The following is a 19,132-nucleotide window of genomic DNA, read 5'->3' as shown; positions in this document are numbered from 1 at the left end:
AATCAAAGAAATGCAAGTGAAGGAGCCAGGCCATTTTCCACTGTCAAATTGGCAAGAGTTCAGTGATGCCAGATCTTGAAGCTTAGGAGTTTGGCTGCCATTGGTTGAGGATAGGGAGCCCTTGAAAGAGTCTGAGGCAGAAGTCATCTGCAGAATCTGCTGCCTTTTGTACAGTGATACAGAGCTGTGAGACTGAAGACTGGGCCAGAAGTCTACGTATTAGGAGGCTGCAGCTCAAAAGAGCACAAAGCATGAGAAGAGAAAAAGAACAGTTGGGCTGAAAGCATTCTGAAGGAATAATCATCAGGTCTTGATGGTCAGCAGAGAGAAAAATCAAGATGGCCAGTGGCATGGCTGGGAGGACAGTGGCATGGATAAAGGGGACAGAGATGCTGGGGAATGAACGAGGAGAAGTCCAGGAGTTGCTTTTGACACAGTGGGTCATTGTGTTAGACTAGAGCAGCGGTTCTCAACCTTCCTAATGCCACGGCCCTTTAATACAGTTCCTGTGGGTCGCGACCCACAGGTGGAGAACTGCGGGTCTAGAGGCTCACTACTGGCAACCAACTCAAATGATTAAAGCTACAAAAACATTTGTTGCCCCACTCAAATGTTAGTTGATTAGTCCTGGGTTAAAGCTTCAGTCACATCTGCTGTATCCGGATGTTCAAGTGATATCATCAGAAGGCTTTTTGTCTTTTCTCCCTAAGACAGAAATGGCCACAAACAGCTCTAGGCTCACATCCTACTGGCTAAGCACAGGTCCTGGGGTGTCTGTTGGCCTGGATTGAGAAACATGTCCGTTACTGATCTGATCACTGCGACTTTAATGGAAAAGACTGAGGTCATATGTGTTCCCCTGGAGCCTGGGGTGGGATCAGCCTTACCCAACTCATTCAAAGTGGGGGAATGGTTCACTAAGGGGAGGAGTATAAGATAATACTGCTTAAGGTAAAATTGGGGGTCAGTCCACAACAAAGAGGTACTTGAGCTAAGCAGCAAAAACAATAAAAGGCCACCTCATGGCGCAGCGCCTGTGGCTCAAGCGGCTAAGGTGCCAGCCACATACACCTGAGCTGGTGGGTTCGAATCCAGTCCAGGCCAGCCAAACAACAATGACGGCTGCAACTAAAAAATACCTGGGTGTTGTGGCAGGCGCCTATAGTCCCAGCTACTTGGTAGGTGGAGGCAGGAGAATCACTTGAGCCCAGGAGTTGGAGGTTGCTGTGAGCTGTGATGCCACAGTACTCAACCCAGGGCGAAGCCTGAGGCTCTGTCTCAAAAATAAAAATAAAAAGCCACCTTATTCTACTTCTTGGCTATCCAAGATCTATGTCTACACCCCCCACTTGTGTAATTAAAAAAGTACTTCCCTGGCTTGGTGCCTGTAGCTCAGCAGCTAGGGTGCCAGCCACATATACTGGAGCTGGCGGGTTCAAATCCAGCCCCGGCCTGCCAAACAACTATGACAACTACAACCAAAAAATAGCCAGGCATTGTGGTGGGCGCCTGTAGTGTCAGGGAGACTACTACTTGGGAGATGGAGGCAAGAGAATCTCTTTAAGCCCAAGAGTTTGAGGTTGCTGCGAGTTGTGATGCCACAGCACTCTACCGAGGGTAATATAGCGAGACTCTGTCTCAGTACTTCCCTGTTCATCATAACGCAACTATCTGTCAAAAACTTAAAGCATAGTCATCCCATTTCTGGAAGGAGACATTCCAAGTTATCACCCTGTTTCTACATCCAGCCCCAATGCAACGTCTTGGCAATGGGCTGTTTGGTTAGGTGCTACGCTCAAGGTCTTTTAATTTATGGCCAGACCACAACAATGGGAAAAAATTGAATAAAGAACAAAAACCCTGTGAGTTGAAGAGAGGAGGTGAGGAACAAAACCTGGTTTGTGTCCCACATGACCAAGTGCCAAGGAAGAGGTTCCCTGCTGTGATTCTGCTGTCTCCCTGAGAGTGGTGCTGAGGGGCACAGGGTTAGGGGTTTGGGGGTCACCTTATGAGAAATTCTGACCTCTGTTTCTGAGGTTTGATGGGGAGGGGTTGGGTTCTGGCAATACAATTCCTTTAACCATTAGTTGACTTTATCATTGGTTTGCATTTGGTCATCCCCAAGCTATTTAACCAAAGCTGGAGACCTCATTGAAAATTATAATTCTTGTATAAAGTCCCTGGTGGTGGTGTTGAGGGGGAGGAGGGGTTGCCTCTTAGCAACAGGCCCCAGAGCTCCACTCCTCCCAGGAGCTGCTATCACAGGAGCAAACCACTAGTTTGGGAGGCAGAGCTTGTTTACTCCTTCCCACTTAAGCTGCATCCCAACAGAAGGCTGCTTATAATGAGAGATTCTGTGGAGCTGTGAGGGCACAGCAAGAGATGTTCAGCAGGGCTTGAGGAGTCAAGAGTCTTTCAGGCCCCAGGCTTGTCCCCTCCAAGTTTCCAGCCTTTTTGTCTTTGCTTGAGCTGACTTTAGCTTGAAGCAGAGGACTGGCTCTTAATTATCTCTCAGCCATATTGGATTACTGACCTTAGACAGAAAGGGCCTCCTGGGCAAGCTGCATCTTCTTCCTCTCTGCTCTCAGATAGGTCCCTTTCAGACAGAGTATGTCTCTTTCTTGGTAGGCCGGAGGCCATGGAAAGATACCCACAGTGTCCTAACATTTTTCCACAGTCCTCTAATAAAGTTCAGGCCTTGGTAGGTGGATGGCCTCGGCTCCAGAGGAGATGGGAGACCATGTAATCAAGCATTTTACTGCTGTGTGAAGGTTTGCCAACTTTTGAGTGGGGAATGGTGGAAGCAGTACTATCTTATGCCCCTGCCCTTAGTTCAGCTAAGTCCTTCTTAGGATCTATTAAAAATTTCCATCTCTGGGCGGCGCCTGTGGCTCAGTGAGTAGGGTGCCGGCCCCATATGCCGAGGGTGGTGGGTTCAAACCCAGCCCCGGCCAAACTGCAACAAAAAAATAGCCGGGCGTTGTGGCGGGCGCCTGTAGTCCCAGCTGCTCGGGAGGCTGAGGCAAGAGAATCGCGTAAGCCCAAGAGTTAGAGGTTGCTGTGAGCCGTGTGACGCCACGGCACTCTACCCGAGGGCGGTACAGTGAGACTCTGTCTCTACAAAAAAAAAAAAAAAAAAATTTCCATCTCTGGGCGGTGCCTGTGCTCAAAGGGGTAGGGTGCTGGCCCCATGTGCTGGAGGTGGTGGGTTCAAACCCAGCCCTGGCCAAAAACTGCAAAAAAAAAAAAAAAAAAATTTTTTTTTTTTTCCATCTCTGCTTCTAATTTCTTGGCTAGGACATTTTTCTGGTGCAAGTAACACAGACCCAACTGTAACTAACTTAAGCAAAAAAGGTTAATTGATTGGCTCAAGTAGCTCAATAGGCCAGGATCTCTGTATCTATGAGAAATCTCCCTTTCTAGGGTGGCGCCTATGGCTCTGTGAGTAGGGCACTGGCCCCATATACTGAGGGTGGTGGGTTCAAACTTGGCCCTGGCCAAACTGCAACAAAAAAATAGCCAGGTGCTATGGTGGGTGCCTGTAGTCCTAGCTACTCGGGAGGCTGAGGCAAGAGAATTGCCTAAGCTCAAGAGCTGAAGGTTGCTGTGAGCTGTGACGCTACGGCACTCTACTGAGGGGGACAAAGTGAGTCTCTGTCTCTAAAAAAAAAAAAGAGAAATCTCCCTGTCTCCATTTTCAGTTCTGGTTTCATTCTCAGGTGTTTCATCTCCAAAGGAGATAAAGATGGCACCAGCAACTCTGGGCCTCTCCATCAGCTAAAAAACCTGAGCCCAAAGAGGATGTTTTCACTCAACAGTTCCAGAACATTCCTGGAGCTTTTTGGCTCAATTGGGCCATCCCAGGACTTTGGTCAGCCCCATGTTCCATTCTCCAGATCATGTGGACTGAGAAAGTGGGATGGAACAGTAGTTTCCCAAGGTTAAATCAGGGTGCTGGGCTGGCACAGGGAACAGACATCCACCCATACATCCATGGAAGTGCCAGAAGGCACATAGAACTCAGGTGCAGGTCAGGATGGAGAGGCCAAGCTGAGAGTCTTAAAGTTGTGAGTGAGTCTGTGGGACAGAACCAGGCTGCCCATGGGAGAATAGAGGCAGAAGAGGTGCAAAGGCAGACCTTAGAGAAGAGACCATCAAGAGACAGGCAGTTTGGGAAAGTAGTAGGAACAGGAATTCACAAAACCCAGAGGGATATCAAAACAAGGATGCATCATGGCAGCCTATGAAAATGGAGGAATCAACAGTATCAGCCAAGGTCCCAAGTGGGTGAAGACCCTTGATGACAACTGGTTATCTGATTAGCAGATAGTCTGTGACTCCTAAGGATCACAGTAACAACAGAGGATAGTGGAAACCCAATTGCAGGCAGTGAGGAATGGGATGGAAAGCTATGTCAGCTCAAGGAAAGACAAAGAGGCTGGAAATGTGGAGGGAGACAAGGCAGGGGAGGGATAACCAGAAGCCAGAGATTGCGGGCAGGGGTTGGGCAGCAGGAATTGAGGGCAAGGAGTGAGATGCCAGAATTGGGGGAGGGAGGGTTCTACCAGAAGGATGTGGAGAAGACAAATAGAGGACCCTTAGGGTGATGGGTGGGGCAGAAACACTTAATGGAGGTTTACCTAACCTCTGCTAGATCTGAGAAGAGGTGTCTGGAGTAGCAGGGATGGGAGGGTGTGGTGCAGAACAAACAGTGACACTCACAGGTATCATTCTGTGGACTGATGTCTTGGTCCTGCAACATGGTACCAATAGTCCAGCCCGTGTTATGGGTGTGTTTTACATGACATGAAAATAATCATCTTTTCAAGGATTTTTAAAGATATAACATAAAGTACACATGATGCACTAATCCTAGGTGTACAGCCTGATGGTTGCTAACATATGTATGCACTTGAGTAACAACCCCTCAGAGCAAGATATAGAACATTTTCAGCATCACAAGGTTCCCTCCTGCCCCTCCCCAGTCCATGCAGCCCCCAGGGGTAACCTCTATTCTGACTTAATCATCAGTGTTGTCTGTTTTTGAACCCCAAATCTGTGGAATCCTACAGTAGCCACTCTTTGGCTTCTTTTGTGCAACATATTAGAAAATCAGTTCACCCCTGTCATTGTGTGTACAGTAGTTCCTTATTACTGGGTGGTATTCTATTGTGAACATGACACAATTTATCCATTCTACTGCTGATGGGCACTTCGGTTATTTCCAGGTCAGAACCATTATAAATAAAACTAAATCCTTTAGGCGGCACCCCTAGCTCAGTGGTTAGAGTACACACCACATACACCCAGGCTGGCGGGTTCAAAACCGGCCCTGCTGGCTGAACAACAATGACAATTGCAACAAAAAAAATAGCCAGGGCATTTTGGCAGGCGCCTGTAGTCCCAGCTACTTGGGAGGCTGAGGCAAGAGAATCGCTTAAGCCCAAGGGTTTGAGGTTGCTGTTAGCTGTGATGCCACAGCACTCTACTGAGGGCAACATAATGAAACTGTCTCAAAAAAAAAACAAAAACCTAAATCCTTTAAAAAAAGGAAAATCTCATTCTAAAATCTCATTCCCTCTCACTCTCACAGGTGCCACACTAGGCCAGCTCCTCCATTCTAACCTCCTCCAGCTGGGGGATATGGGCCGGGGACTGGGAGGGCGGGTGGGAGCTGAGGTGCCATCCTCCTGAGACTTACTCCCCCCTCTCTTCTAGCCACCTCACCCCTGGCCCGGGGCGCCCTGAGAATTCCTGACCCCGCAGGGGGGCTCGCCCGCCGCCCCCCATGAGCGCGCCCGGCTGACCAGCAGGGCGGCCGCGGTGGAGCCATCGCGCCACGGGGGCGGCGGGGCCATGGCCTCGCTGGACCTGCCGTACCGCTGCCCCCGCTGCGGGGAGCACAAGCGCTTCCGGAGCCTGTCGTCGCTGCGCGCGCACCTGGAGTACAGCCACACGTACGAGACACTCTACATTCTCTCCAAGACCAACAGCATTTGCGACGGCGCCGCCGCGGCGGCCGCAGCGGCTGCGGCGGCCTCGGGCTTCCCGCTGTCGCCGGAGCCCGCCGCCCTGCTGGCCGTGCCCGGCGCCCGGCGCGAGGTCTTCGAGAGCACATCTTTCCAGGGCAAGGAGCAGGCGGCCGGACCGTCGGCCGCAGCGCCACACCTGCTGCATCACCACCACCACCACGCGCCCCTCGCCCACTTCCCCGGCGACTTGGTGCCCGCCAGCCTGCCCTGCGAGGAGCTGGCTGAGCCGGGCCTGGTGCCCGCCGCCGCTGCGCGCTATGCGCTGCGCGAGATCGAAATCCCGCTGGGGGAGCTGTTTGCCCGCAAGTCGGTGGCGTCCTCGGCGTGCTCAACGCCGCCGCCCGGGCCCGGCCCTGGTCCTTGCTCCGGGCCCGCCTCCGCTTCGCCTGCGTCCCCCTCGCCCGCCGATGTGGCCTACGAGGAGGGCCTGGCGCGCCTCAAGATTCGCGCGCTGGAGAAGCTGGAGGTGGACCGAAGGCTGGAGCGGCTAAGCGAGGAGGTGGAGCAAAAGATCGCCGGCCAGGTGGGCCGGCTGCAGGCGGAGCTGGAGCGTAAGGCGGCTGAGCTGGAGACTGCCCGGCAGGAAAGCGCGCGGCTGGGGCGGGAGAAAGAGGAGCTGGAGGAGCGCGCGTCAGAGCTCTCGCGCCAGGTGGATGTAAGTGTGGAGCTGCTGGCCTCTCTCAAGCAGGACCTGGTGCACAAGGAACAAGAGCTGAGCCGAAAGCAGCAGTGAGTAGATCCTTGGGGACCTGTGAAAGGGTGTGCGGTGCGAGTCCTTGTGCTGCCGCCGCTACCACCATAAGCATTGCCTGAGTGTCTCTGTACGTGGCCATAGCTTTGTAATATAGAATCTGTGGCCATGAGGATGCAATGGTATTGGGGAGGAGAGGGGGGCAAGAATGTCATGAAGGTGTGTGTTTGGCACCATGAATACATGGCAGGTACCACATGCCTGTTTGTCAAGACTGTATCTTTCTCCTCCTCCTCGTCCTCTGTCCTAGTCAAGGCTAGTCTTGGATTTTGGCACCAGATCCTAGTCCCTTTTTCCTACTCAAAGACATGGTCCAATTTTCCCTTCTCCCTTTTCCACTATTAAATTTTCCCTATCTGCCTATCATTTCTAGAAGGATACAGACATGATGTCATTTCTCCCATCTGCCACAACCCCATTCCCCTTAAGCTACTGCCCCTTTTGTCTCTCCTCCTTACAGAAGAACAACTCCAACTTGTCTCCAATTTCTTTCCTCATTTTCTCTATTAAGCCCAATGTGATTAGGTTTCCACCTCCACCACTGTCACCAGTATTAACTCCACCTCATGTCACCAGGCATCTTCATGTTGCTAAGGCCAAGCCATCATCATACTTGACCCATCAGCAGCATTGGACACACAACTGTTTCTTGAAACACTTTTCTTAACTTGGCTTCCAGGACAGTCTTGGAATTTCCTTCTATCTTTTTGTCTGCCCCCTTTCAATCTTCTTTACTGGCTTCTCCTCATTTCTCTGGTCTTTAAGTGTAAGATAACTACAGATGGTCCCCAAGTTACAATGATTCAATTTACTGATTTTTCGATCTTACAGTGGTGCAAAAGTGATAATCAGTAGAAACCATACTTCAAGTACCTGTGCAACCATTCTGTTTTTCATTTTAAGTATGGCGTTCAATAAATTTTATGAGATATTCAAGTTATTGGGCTACGTGTGGGGATGTGTGATGGGGCCGTGTGCTCAGGAATGTGTTGGGAGACTGTGTATTGAGAACCCATGTAACTGAGCAGGCCTGAGTGAGGTAGATGTGACTGGTTATGGTGTATGGATTGTGTCTTTGGGCTGGGTGGGTGGAGTGTGTATGACTCAAATGTCTGCATTTCTGTTTGTGCCATTGTTGGGGACCGTGTGCTAGGCCTGTGCTGCATGGACCCATATGAGCAGACTCTGTAGACAGCTGTGCCCTGTGTCTCCCCCCGCTGGCCAGGCTCTCTTCCAGAGGGTGGGTGGGCAGCCAGGCCAAGGCTCTAGGGTGAGAGACTGCTCTCGGCCCAGGGAGGTGGTGCAAATTGACCAGTTCCTGAAGGAGACAGCAGCACGGGAGGCCAGTGCCAAGCTGCGGCTACAGCAGTTCATTGAGGAGCTCCTGGAGCGGGCTGACCGTGCTGAACGGCAGCTACAGGTCATCAGCAGCAGCTGTGGCAGCACACCCAGTGCCAGCCTGGGTCGTGGAGGTGGGGGCAGCGGAGCAGGCCCCAGTACTCGGGGCCCAGGCAGAATGGTAAGTGCCCACCTGCCTTCCCTCCTCCACCTGCACACCTGGCCCCCCATGACTTCCCTTCACATGTGGCCTGCCATCCCCCATAATATTCCATGCTTTCCTTCTCTGACTCTTCCCCAAAGAGGGGTCCAGGAACAGGGAGCACCTCTGATGGGGGAGGAATGGCAGCCCCTGAGGCTATAGTGAGGTGTGATCCAGTGGCCCTCATGGGCCTACCTCTGCCTATCCCTGCAATATAAGAGCCCGGGAGCTACAGGCTAGGTTCTGGGGTGGTGGGCAGGTGAAGGGAGGGGCTGGGGAGCCTGCCTCTCTGGGCTATCCGTCTATCCATTTGTCCATCTTTCCCAACCTTTTCCCTTCTCTCCTCTCCTTCCTCTTCTCTCCATCTTGTGCCCTGTTTCTCCCTGTTGCCTCTCATCCTCTTGCCTTCTCTGTCCACTTTCTTTCCCTCCTGCTCTGGGGGCCCACAGCGAGAACACCACGCGGGCCTGGCCATGCCCAGCACATATGCAGTGTCACGGCATGGTTCCTCTCCAAGCACAGGGTAAGCCTTGGGCCTGGCCCACCCCACACAGCCCACCTCACCCTGGAAAGATCTGCTGGCCTGTCAGGAGCTTGTCACCCCCTTCCTGTATCCTTCCTGTCCTTACACAGAGGGAGCTTTGGGAAAGGAGGGCAGGTGGGTTGCCTTTGGCTGGCAGCAGGGGGTGGATGAAGAGGTAGGTCTGGTTCCCCTTACAAACTTACCGTCTGGTCCACCCCACCCCAGGGCCTCCAGCCGTGTGCCAGCCGCATCTCAGAGCTCAGGCTGCTATGACAGTGACAGTCTGGAGCTGCCCCGACCAGAGGAGGGGGCCCCTGAGGACAGTGGCCCTGGGGGCTTGGGTCCACGGGCGCAGGCTGCCAACGGGGGCTCAGAGAGGTCCCAGCCTCCTCGTAGCTCAGGCCTACGGCGCCAGGCCATCCAGAACTGGCAGCGCAGACCCCGCCGACACAGCACTGAAGGGGAGGAAGGTGACGTCTCAGATGTGGGCTCCCGAACCACCGAGTCAGAGGCTGAGGGGCCATCAGATGTCCCCCGCATGGCACCTGCGATGGCTGGGCCATTGAGCAGCTGCCGGCTCTCAGGTAAGTCCTGGGAGGGTGGCAGAGGAGCCAGCCTTTCCCATGGTCCCAGGCCCTCTAAGGGGACACAGGGCCCAGACAGACCCTTTCCCCAGACCTGCCCATTTCTGTGAGTACTCTTCAAGACTGAGGCAGTAACTTGAGTGACTGGGCAGGGCTGCAGGCGCAAGGGTGCCCTGTCCAAGGGGGCACAAAACGGGGGCCCATTCACATGATTGTCTCATTAACATTTATAGGAGAGTAGCTGAGTGCTGACTGCAGACTCTGAAGCCCCTGAGGGAGAGCCACCTGCCATATTCACAGACAGCTCTGCACTCATGGTGGGGGTTAGAAGGCCAGAGGGTTAGCTCAGGAGTGCAGCTGCCTCCACTGTCATTGTTCTGGGCAGCCCCTCTCTGCCTTTGGGTTCCACAGGCCCAGTTTATGCTCTAGTTCTCCCAACCCCTTTCCTTCTCCAAATATGATGTAGTTACCTCACATAGGGGGTGAGGTTGGACTGTTAAGTGATATACAGCCTTAAAAAGAAAGTTTATGTGAGGAAGGAACACCTTTTTGTAATTTATTAAATTAGGGCTGGGGTACTGCAGAGAAGGGGAGGCAGAGGCCCCTTATACTTCCTCCCAAGGCACTGGGCCTCCTGCAGCTCCTCGCTGTCCCAGCTCCCCACTGACATCCTCACAGTAGCCTTCAACCCTCCATGCTCACCTTTGACCTCCTGGTATTCTTCAGCCCGCCCCGAGGGGGGCAGTGGGCGGGGTCGGCGAACCGAGAGGGGCAGCCCCTCTCGCTCCAATGAGGTCATCAGCCCAGAGATCCTCAAGATGCGAGCCGCTCTTTTCTGCATCTTCACCTACCTGGATACACGCACGCTGCTGCACGCTGCTGAGGTCTGCCGGGACTGGCGCTTCGTGGCCCGCCACCCCGCAGTATGGACAAGGGTGCTGCTTGAGAATGCACGCGTCTGTTCCAAGGTGCCTGCCCTTGCCTGCCACCCTCACCCTGCTATGAGCTTACCTTTATCCTAGTGGAATCTTGTCCCTCGAGGTCTGGTCCTTGCAATCCTTACACCGCAGCTCCAGCCTGCCTCTCTGAAATGCTCTCGTGGGGACCTCTCACCCTGAGGCTGGCTCACCTTCAGCCAACCAAGTTTAGACCTCCTCATCTCCAAATACTCTTTTCCTCCCCACAGTTCCTGGCAATGCTGGCTCAGTGGTGCACCCAGGCCCACTCACTGACACTGCAAAACTTGAAGCCCCGGCAGCGGGGAAAGAAGGAAAGCAAGGAGGAGTATGCCCGGAGCACCCGGTGAGGCCTACAGTGGGTGGGTGGGTGGGTGGGTGCTCCTGGACCACAGACCTGGAATTAAATGAGGATGCTTCCCAGAGGAGGAGGTGGCCATATGCAGCTCTCTGACCTCCTGGTCATCCCCAGGGGCTGCCTGGAAGCGGGGTTGGAGTCCCTGCTGAAGGCGGCTGGGGGGAACCTGCTGATCCTGCGCATCTCCCATTGTCCAAACATCCTCACTGACCGTTCGCTCTGGCTGGCCAGCTGCTACTGCCGTGCCTTGCAGGCTGTCACCTACAGGTGGGTCTCCCCTACTGAAACAAGGCCTGTGCCCTCTTGGCCCAGGCCACAAGGGATCACTAGGGGTTCACAGTAAAGGGTCTCAAAAGCTCTATGGCCTAAGGTAAGGAAGCCTTGGCAAGAGCAGAAGCCACCAGTGTGGACAACTCTAGCTTTGTCTTTTCAACAGGAGTGCCACCGACCCTGTGGGCCATGAAGTCATTTGGGCTCTAGGTGCAGGCTGCAGAGAGATTGTCTCCCTCCAGGTGGCACCACTTCACCCCTGGTGAGCCCTGGCAGGGGTTGGGAGAGGGTTGGGCCTGGCCTGCACTGGGGACTGAGCAGATCTGAGCCCATTCCATAAGCTGTTGGAGAGATAGACTCACACACATTAATCTGTGCATTGAGGCGTTAGGACAGCGCTTTAGAATCAGACCTGGGGTCCTGTCCTGGCTTACTAGCAGCATCACTTTGGGCAACCCAGTCATGTCTTAGTTTCTCGAACTGCAAAGTGAAGGTGATGGTAGGATTCTGTCGACCTCATTAGGGCTGTTGCTGGCCCAAATGAGATCATATACACAAAACTTGTAGGGTCCATAGTTAAGTGTTTAGTAAATACTAGATAAAAATAGCCAGGTGTGTTTCACATATGAAAGCCATTTCAGGGAGGGCAGTGTATAAAGTACAAAAGAGCTGGAGGTTGGAGAATGCAGGGTGTGAAATCATTCCTCCTTCTACTTGGAGTTCCTCAAGCACACCAGGCTCTTTCTCTCCCTGGCCAGCTGCTATTGCGGTGTCCTGCAGGCTGTCACTCACAGGTGGGTCTACCCTATTGGAAACAAGGCCCATGCTGATCCTTGTCCCCAGAGTCCTTTCTCCACATGACAACTCTGTCCAGGTCATCCAGTGTGCCTTTTCCAATGCCTTGGCTACAATGTCACTGCTCCCCTGCTTCAGTTCCCACCGCACCATGTCCTGATCCCTACTGTCATCCTTTCTGCAATAATGTCTCTATACGAAATATTTTGATCTCCTCCTCTAAACTGGCAGTTCTCAGAGCAGAGTCTGGGAACATCTATTTCCACGTCCCTGGTACTAAGTGCATAGCAAACACTAGGGAAATACTTGTTGCCGGGGTGAATGCTAAGGGATGAGATGCTCAGGCAAATGGCAAGTTTAGTGGAGTGGAGTGGGCAGGGCCAAGCAATGAGTATGGAAAGGAAGGTCAGGGCAAGGTCAAGAAGGGCCTTGCTAAGGAGTTTAGGTTTTTGCATTTTACCTAGAAAATACTAGGAAGCTATTAAAGGGTTTTAATTTTTAAGAACAGGATTAATATCAGACTTGTAATATTCTATGTCCTGCTCCCCTAATAGACTTACACTCCTTAAGACAGGGACCGTGTCTGCATTGTCACCACTGTATCCCAGGGCCTGGCTCAGTTGTTCTTTCCTGTCTAGACACTTTATTTGCTAAATGACAAAGTGAATGGATGTAGGAAGAAATGGCTCACTGTCAGCAGTGTGGAGGGTGAACTGGCAGGGAGACTGGTTATAATACAGAATGTTGATGGTCTGAACTGTGGGTTCACAAGTCACTTAGAATGTGCAGGGCTTGGCAGGAGATGAGGGGAGAGGAATCGGGTGATCCCAGTTTTCTGACTTGACCAGTTGGGACTTGGTGGGACACTTGCCTAAGATGGGGAAAGGTCCCAAATGAGGAGCATGCTCAGGGTTTCAGGTACCCAGAGGCTTCCCTGACGGCTCCCCCTGCCCCTTCTCCAGCCAGCAGCCTACCCGCTTCAGTAACCGCTGCCTGCAGATGATTGGTCGCTGTTGGCCCCACCTCCGGGCCCTGGGGGTTGGGGGCGCCGGCTGTGGGGTGCAGGGCCTGGCGTCACTTGGTAAGTCTTTCCTTGGCCTGGGATGGGGGTTGGTGAGAAACAGGTGTGGGTACAGGGCTACCCTCTGAAATCCCACAGGGACCCGGGGCTGCCTGGGTGGTGGCAAGGGCCTCAGGGTGCTAGCCAGGAGGTGACCCGGAGAGTTTGTCAACAGGGCCTTCCCTTCTTCCTCTTCCTAGCGAGAAACTGCATGCGGCTACAGGTCCTGGAGCTTGACCATGTGTCAGAAATCACCCAGGAAGTGGCAGCTGAGGTCTGCCGGGAAGGCCTGAAGGGACTGGAGATGCTGGTGCTCACGGCCACCCCTGTCACCCCTAAGGCCCTGCTGCACTTTAACAGTGAGCAATGGGGGAATACTGGGCAGGGTATGACCACCCCCGTCACTGTGCCCTGTCAGCAGGTAGCATAACCATTTCTTTGGTTGCTCTGATCAGCACTGGGGCAGACTGACCATGGTTCTAGTTCTGGCTTTGCCACCAGTACCTTCTGAGGACAGTGTAGCAACCCTCAGTGTTTGGTCCAAATTGTTCAGTTCAACAGACATTTGTTGCCCTGTGCTCACTCTACCCACATTGGAGACGAGCTGTCAGCCCCCATGTGAGCCTCTAACCAAGGGCAAGGGCAGCGCACAGGTTAAGAGCGCAGGTCTGGGGCTGGACTGACATAGGTCCCAACTCTGGCTCTGCTGCTCATTTACTGTGTGACTTTGGCAAGTTTCTATACCTCTCTGGGTCCTGTATTTCCATCAGCTCAACTGATTTTCTGGAATGGGTGGGAGAATGAAATGAGATAATGTTTAAGCACCTCCAGGATAACTCTCAAAGTGAAGACTCCCCTTTCCCTGGGCTCCAAATCATGCCTTTTGTTCCCCACCCTGCTCACCCACTCCACTCGGAGTCACTCCTCTACTTTCATTCAGAAGGCAGGCAACCAGCTCACGTTGCTCCCACCCAAATAAAACCACCATACAGAGGCCAAGGACCCATGCCCTGACCACTGAAATATTTTTTGACCTTCTTTCCAAGACCTCTTCTTCCCTCCTCTTTAGCCACATGGTCATGCCCTGGACTTTATCTCCGGAACTACTTAGCCTCCAAAATCATGACCTCCAGGCCTCTTCAGCCTCCCTGACTGACTTCATGCAGTATCTGGTCCCCTTAAGCCCTCTGCTTCCAACTGTTTGCCCTCACCTCCTCCTTTGAGCTCTGGCCTACATTCATCAGCCTCACCTCAGCCACTCTGTTCCTTACAATTCACTTCCAAATGCCCAGACCATGGTACAACTGTCCCCTCTGCCAGGGAATTTTCTAGAGCCCTTGAACAATTGGCTGTTTCCCTCTCACCCTCCCAGAGTCCACTGCAGCCTCTCCCCCCCACAACCCCATTGCCCACTTCTCCCCATGTCCTGTTGTGAGCTGCTGGATGGCATGGGCCTGCTCCTCTCATTTATGTTCCCAGTGCTTGGCCCATGACTGTCTCTCGATGGGCAGCTCATTTCATTAGTGAGAGAAGAAAGGAGGCAGCCCTATCACCCAGGCCAAACATGGGCACCCCCTTACCCCCCTTTCCTCAGGCATTTGCCGGAACCTTAAGTCCATTGTGGTCCAGATTGGAATTGCTGATTATTTCAAAGAGCCCAGCAGCCCTGAGGCCCAGAAACTATTTGATGACATGGTGACAAAACTCCAGGTAAGCGTGAGCTCTGAGGTAACCCGAGATCCCAACTGTCATAATACCTTAGCAAGGGCTGGTGGCCTGGGTGAGTATGACAGGAGGGCACTCTGCCTGGCTTGAGATAGATAGAACTAACCCAAGGTTTGGTCTGCAGGCCCTGCGGCGGAGGCCCGGTTTCTCTAAGATTCTGCATATCAAGGTGGAAGGTGGCTGCTAACCCGGGTGGGGGGCAGCAAGGCCCCTGCCAGCCCCACACCAGGGCACTCTCTTTGGACTTCTGGAGGGTCCCTGATTTGGACTAGACCTTCGGAGGCCTACTGTTATTATCCCTCGCTTCCAGGGATTGGGTGACAGTTTCCTGTCCTTCTCCTGGAACAGCAGAGCAACAGGCCTAACCTAGGGCACTGTTTCTCCAGGACAGGGGCTCGGACTAAAGCTGCCCTCTGACCTCCACTTTACCCCTAGCTGGAACAGCTTTCTGGCACAGCCAGTGAGGAGCTGTCCCTACCAGCACCTGATGTCGTCACCCGGAGGATCTGCAATAACCACCCAGTGGCTCCTCAGCTGCTTGGACAGGCCTTTCCTTCCTACACCCAGTCCCAATCAGGGGTCTCTGCCAGGCTCCAGGTCAGAGGACGCCCCACAGGGCAGCTCAGACTTGGCAAGGAGGGCTCTTCTTCCCTTACCCTGTCCTAGCCTTCTGTGGTTCACACTCTTTAGACGGCCTAGGCTCTGGGTCCATACTCTCCAGGGATAATACAGGCAGACCTAGGGGCTTGGACACATGTCAGCCAAAAGCTGGGGCATGCAGTCCGTGGAGTGGGGTACTGAGGATGTGTTTGGAAAGAAAAACAAGTCACCTAGAACTTCTCCCCAGGATGAGACTATTGCCAGGTGGAGAAAACTTACTTATTGCTATAAGAAGACAAGACCCCTCCTCCCAACCACCCTCCTGCTCCCCCCCACATATCAGAGCGAAACTCAGACCTAAAGGTGCATATTTATATACCTGCTCTTCATTCCTGAGGGACTCTCTGGAGGGTCAAGGTTCCAGCCCTGGAAAGCCCTGTCAGCAGTTGAGTAGTTCTCATCAAGGAATTTCCCTCTAATTCAGGTGCTTGGGTAGGAATCTGATGGGTTTAAGGTTCCCAAGGCTGTTTGGTGAGGGAGGTACTGGACTACCATCTGTGCTGGGCCCTGGAGGAAGTTAAAGAGAATAGTTGGCTTGCTGACTTCTTTACCTAGTCAACTTGTTTAAAGACATAGCTGGGGCAGGGAGCCAGACCCCCACAGGAGGTGGAGAAGATGAAGAATATTCTCAACAGACTTGGTCCCCCTTCCTCAGTCTGCCCTGGCCCCATGGGCTGAAGGCTGTGTTGGGGGCCTCCTGCTAAGGAGCAGTGCTGGGGCCCGGGCTGGAGCCTCTTGGCTCAGAAGCCACAGAATGCCAGTGGTTTTCACTAGCCGCCCTTGTACAATACCCAAAAGACCAAGTCCCAGCACCAAGCCTTCCCAGTTCCTCCTCTTAGAATTGCCACAGGGGTTCAGAGGCTGTGGGTTCTGCCAACCTTCACTTAAAAAGTTCTTTCAAACATTTAAATTAGATCCATCTTAGAGTTTCCTTCTCTCCTATTTAGGATTGGCTCCCAGCCCTAACCATTAGACTGCTGGTCCTGGTCCCAATCCTTCACAGGGATCCAATATTCTGCCACAAACTGGCTTGGATGTCAAGACCCAGTCCCCAGTTACCTTGTAATGAGTCCTCCGGAGCTAGGAATCCCACAGGCATAGCAGCTTATCCCAGATTCCCTGGCTCTACTCCCTAGCACTGTCCCAGCTTTTTTTTTTAATCATTGCTTTTTCTTCTCTTGTGGCTTGTTCTGTCTCTGTCCCTGAAATACCAAGGGTATCATTGTTGGCAATTTCCTGCCCTGCACAAAGCCTTGGCGTGTGTGACACCCCTGTTCCCCCTACTCCAGAGCAACTGGCTCAACTGGCTTCCATCTCCCAGCCTTGTCCTCAGGAGTCACAGGAAGAAGTAGCACAGCTTTCCTCTCCTCTAGAGGCATGGAAGGGAGGTAGAGGCCCACTCAGGGCCTAGCTGCCCTGGGTTTGCCTGTCCTGCCTTGCCAACCACACCCCTATAGCTCCTGCCCCTGTGACCCCAGGACCAGAGGTTCTGTCTTCCCTGTCTCCTAGACAAAGCACAAAAGGATGCCCTGCTTGGCCTGAGCCTGCCCAATAGAGGAACTTTCTCTGCCCCCGGGAACCATCTATCCCTGAATACAAGGCCTTGGACAATTATGCCCCGAGTGGAACCCACTGTAAATGCCTAGCATCAGCCCTAAGAAAGGAGTTTGTTGTGGAAGAGCAGTGAGCTAGGGTGGTAGAAAGGTGGTGCTGAAAACTGATGCTAGTCATACGTTCACTCATTCATCAGTGCAATGGTACTTGGCACCACCAGCACTAGAGATGGAAGGGTGAACAAGACCCCCTTTTACCTGATGGGAAGTCCACCCTACAGGTTTGTCTCTTTCCAGGAAACCTAAGTCCTCCATCCCATGTTTTCTGGCTCTGTGTGTAAAGTATGTGTAATATTGCAGAGGTCTGAACCCTTGACAACAGGAATGACAGGTCACAGTGTGTCCCACTGCACTGGCACACTCCCTTCCCTGCCCTGGGCTGGCAGACTTTTGCACCCTGGCCTTCATGCATGCCTTGAGCCCCCTTCCCCCACCAGCAACTTGTTATTTTGTCCTCTGCTCAGGGTGATGAGCCCTGTTGCTGAGTGGGGAGCTTGCTGGGATTCTTTTTTGGCAACCATACAACTGGGCTGAGGATGAACAGGGACAGAGGGCCTGGCCAGCTCTGGAAGCATCTTATCCCATCTGTATCCCCCCAAAGGGGAGCCATCATCCATACCTTACCTAATAAGATGCAAAAAAGGAATATCAGAGAGCAAACCAAGGCAGGGCCTGCTTTAGGGCCCCAAGTACATGTACAATTCCTATGTGTCCCTACCACCCCTTCTGCCACACAGCCTGGCCCTAGCACCCGGAAGGTTGGCATACTTGGCTTTAGTATTTCATACTTTTTTCAGGCTGCTTCTTCCCAGCACTGGCAGGAAATGAAGATGGCTACACTGCCAGAACCACAGCTTTTCACTGGCCAGGAGAGACTACCTAGGGACCAAGGCAACTCATGTTTTCTTAGTCCTGTGATAGTAGAGTCTGAGCCAGCCCCTCAGGAATTGCTTCAAAAGGACAAAAAAAGAAAAAACCTTCCCAAGGCCTGCTCCTCCAAGGTTTGGCTCTGTCCCTTGCCTTTGGGTCCTGCCTGTTCCTCTGGTCTCTAATCTGTTGGGCCACAGGTGGGGAGCTGCCCAAGGCCCAATCCAAGGCACTAAGTTGAAGACCTTACCCGAGTGACTATTGGTGCCAAAGTCCCAGTTCCTGGTGGACCTGGGGTGAACATAAGAGAGATGGTGAGAGGGTATCTGGCCCAGGTTCCCAGAGATGTTAACTTGAACCCATGGCATCTTTCCCAGCTTCAGTCCTGATGAGTGTGACTTCCCTCCCCTGGGGGGGTCTGGTCCTTTTTTCACCCCTAGTGGACATGCTTTCTCACCCAGCCTTGTTCCAGGCCTGCATTTCTGTATATATTGCTATGTATTGTGTGTATGTATTTATTCCTGGACAAGTGTGTTCATCTGCAGCCCTTGCCTGAGGATAAGGTTTAGGATTGGGTGAAGATCAGACTACCAGGGCCAACTAAGACTACTCCCTCCCTAACCCCTTGGGACCTCAGCTGGTCCCAAAGCAGCCCTGACAATCAGGCAGGCTCCCCACCACAAGGCCAAGCCTCCTCTGCACTGCCAGCATGGCCATTGGGAAGGCTTGGCCTCAGGCTCCCCAGCCTTTGCTCTGCCCTGGTAGGGTTCATGTATCCAGGGGCAGAGGCCCAAGGTGATCTAGGTTTGCCTTGTGGCTGATGCCAGCAGGCTTGGTTCTAGTGGACACCCCTAGCGGGGGACCTCCACAACTGGCCCCTAGGCCCTGCCTTCCCACACTGAGCCAGGCTGCTATGGACCTCAGCTGTGAGAAGGTAGCTTCCCTCACTCCAAGCACATCAGGCAGAGAGGTGGAGAGCAATTTTTAGTTTTACTTTTGTTTCTAAAGTGGTGCCTGTACCTCCAGCCCCCAGGGGGCCTTCCCTGGCCCCACTTCTCTGCCCCACCCAGGCATCGCCATCCCAGCACTTTGCTCCATGTCACCCATAGATGCCCTTGCTGAATGTACGACTCATATGGGCATCAGAGAATTTATGGCTCTGTATCCAATAAAAGATGGTGAAATTGGTATATGTGTCCCAAGGAAGTAAATGGTATAAAGCCATATTTATTTGTCAGTCTGTGTCACCACAGCTTTTTTGCAACTCAAGCACACACTGGCAGGAAGGAGACAGGTAACCCAATCGGCATCAATGAAGTGAATGGAATATTAAAAAGACTTGCCTAAGGACTGCAGAGGTCACTGGAGGTGATTCAGGTTACTGTCCCTGCCACAGTT

The 19,132-nt window shown here is 52.9% G+C and overlaps 1 protein-coding gene across 7 annotated transcripts in view; it reads left to right on the top strand.

Annotated features, from left to right (window-relative positions):
• The window catches only part of FBXO41 (F-box protein 41), a 28,026-nt gene extending 9,104 nt beyond the window's left edge, over window positions 1-18,922 (top strand). For 3 of the 7 annotated variants that reach the window (XM_053587833.1, XM_053587836.1, XM_053587835.1), the window contains 13 exons: window positions 5,719-6,761; window positions 8,077-8,302; window positions 8,773-8,846; window positions 9,072-9,430; window positions 10,157-10,398; window positions 10,617-10,732; window positions 10,859-11,011; window positions 11,181-11,276; window positions 11,773-11,808; window positions 12,772-12,890; window positions 13,070-13,228; window positions 14,464-14,579; window positions 15,030-18,922. In XM_053587833.1, coding sequence (XP_053443808.1) covers window positions 5,857-6,761; window positions 8,077-8,302; window positions 8,773-8,846; window positions 9,072-9,430; window positions 10,157-10,398; window positions 10,617-10,732; window positions 10,859-11,011; window positions 11,181-11,276; window positions 11,773-11,808; window positions 12,772-12,890; window positions 13,070-13,228; window positions 14,464-14,579; window positions 15,030-15,260 — 2,832 coding nt within the window. In that variant the 5' untranslated portion in view covers window positions 5,719-5,856 and the 3' untranslated portion in view covers window positions 15,261-18,922. Of the gene's footprint in view, window positions 1-5,718; window positions 6,762-8,076; window positions 8,303-8,772; window positions 8,847-9,071; window positions 9,431-10,156; window positions 10,399-10,616; window positions 10,733-10,858; window positions 11,012-11,180; window positions 11,277-11,772; window positions 11,809-12,771; window positions 12,891-13,069; window positions 13,229-14,463; window positions 14,580-14,718 lie in introns of those variants that run through there. The other 4 variants (XM_053587838.1, XM_053587837.1, XM_053587839.1 and 1 more) reach the window with 4 other exon arrangements.
• Window positions 18,923-19,132: the final 210 nt, after the last annotated feature.

Source organism: Nycticebus coucang, chromosome 4 (assembly GCF_027406575.1).
Source record: "Nycticebus coucang isolate mNycCou1 chromosome 4, mNycCou1.pri, whole genome shotgun sequence".
Lineage (NCBI taxonomy): Eukaryota > Metazoa > Chordata > Mammalia > Primates > Lorisidae > Nycticebus > Nycticebus coucang.
Note: the sequence above shows the minus strand (reverse complement) of the source record. Positions and strands in the feature narration are given on the sequence as shown.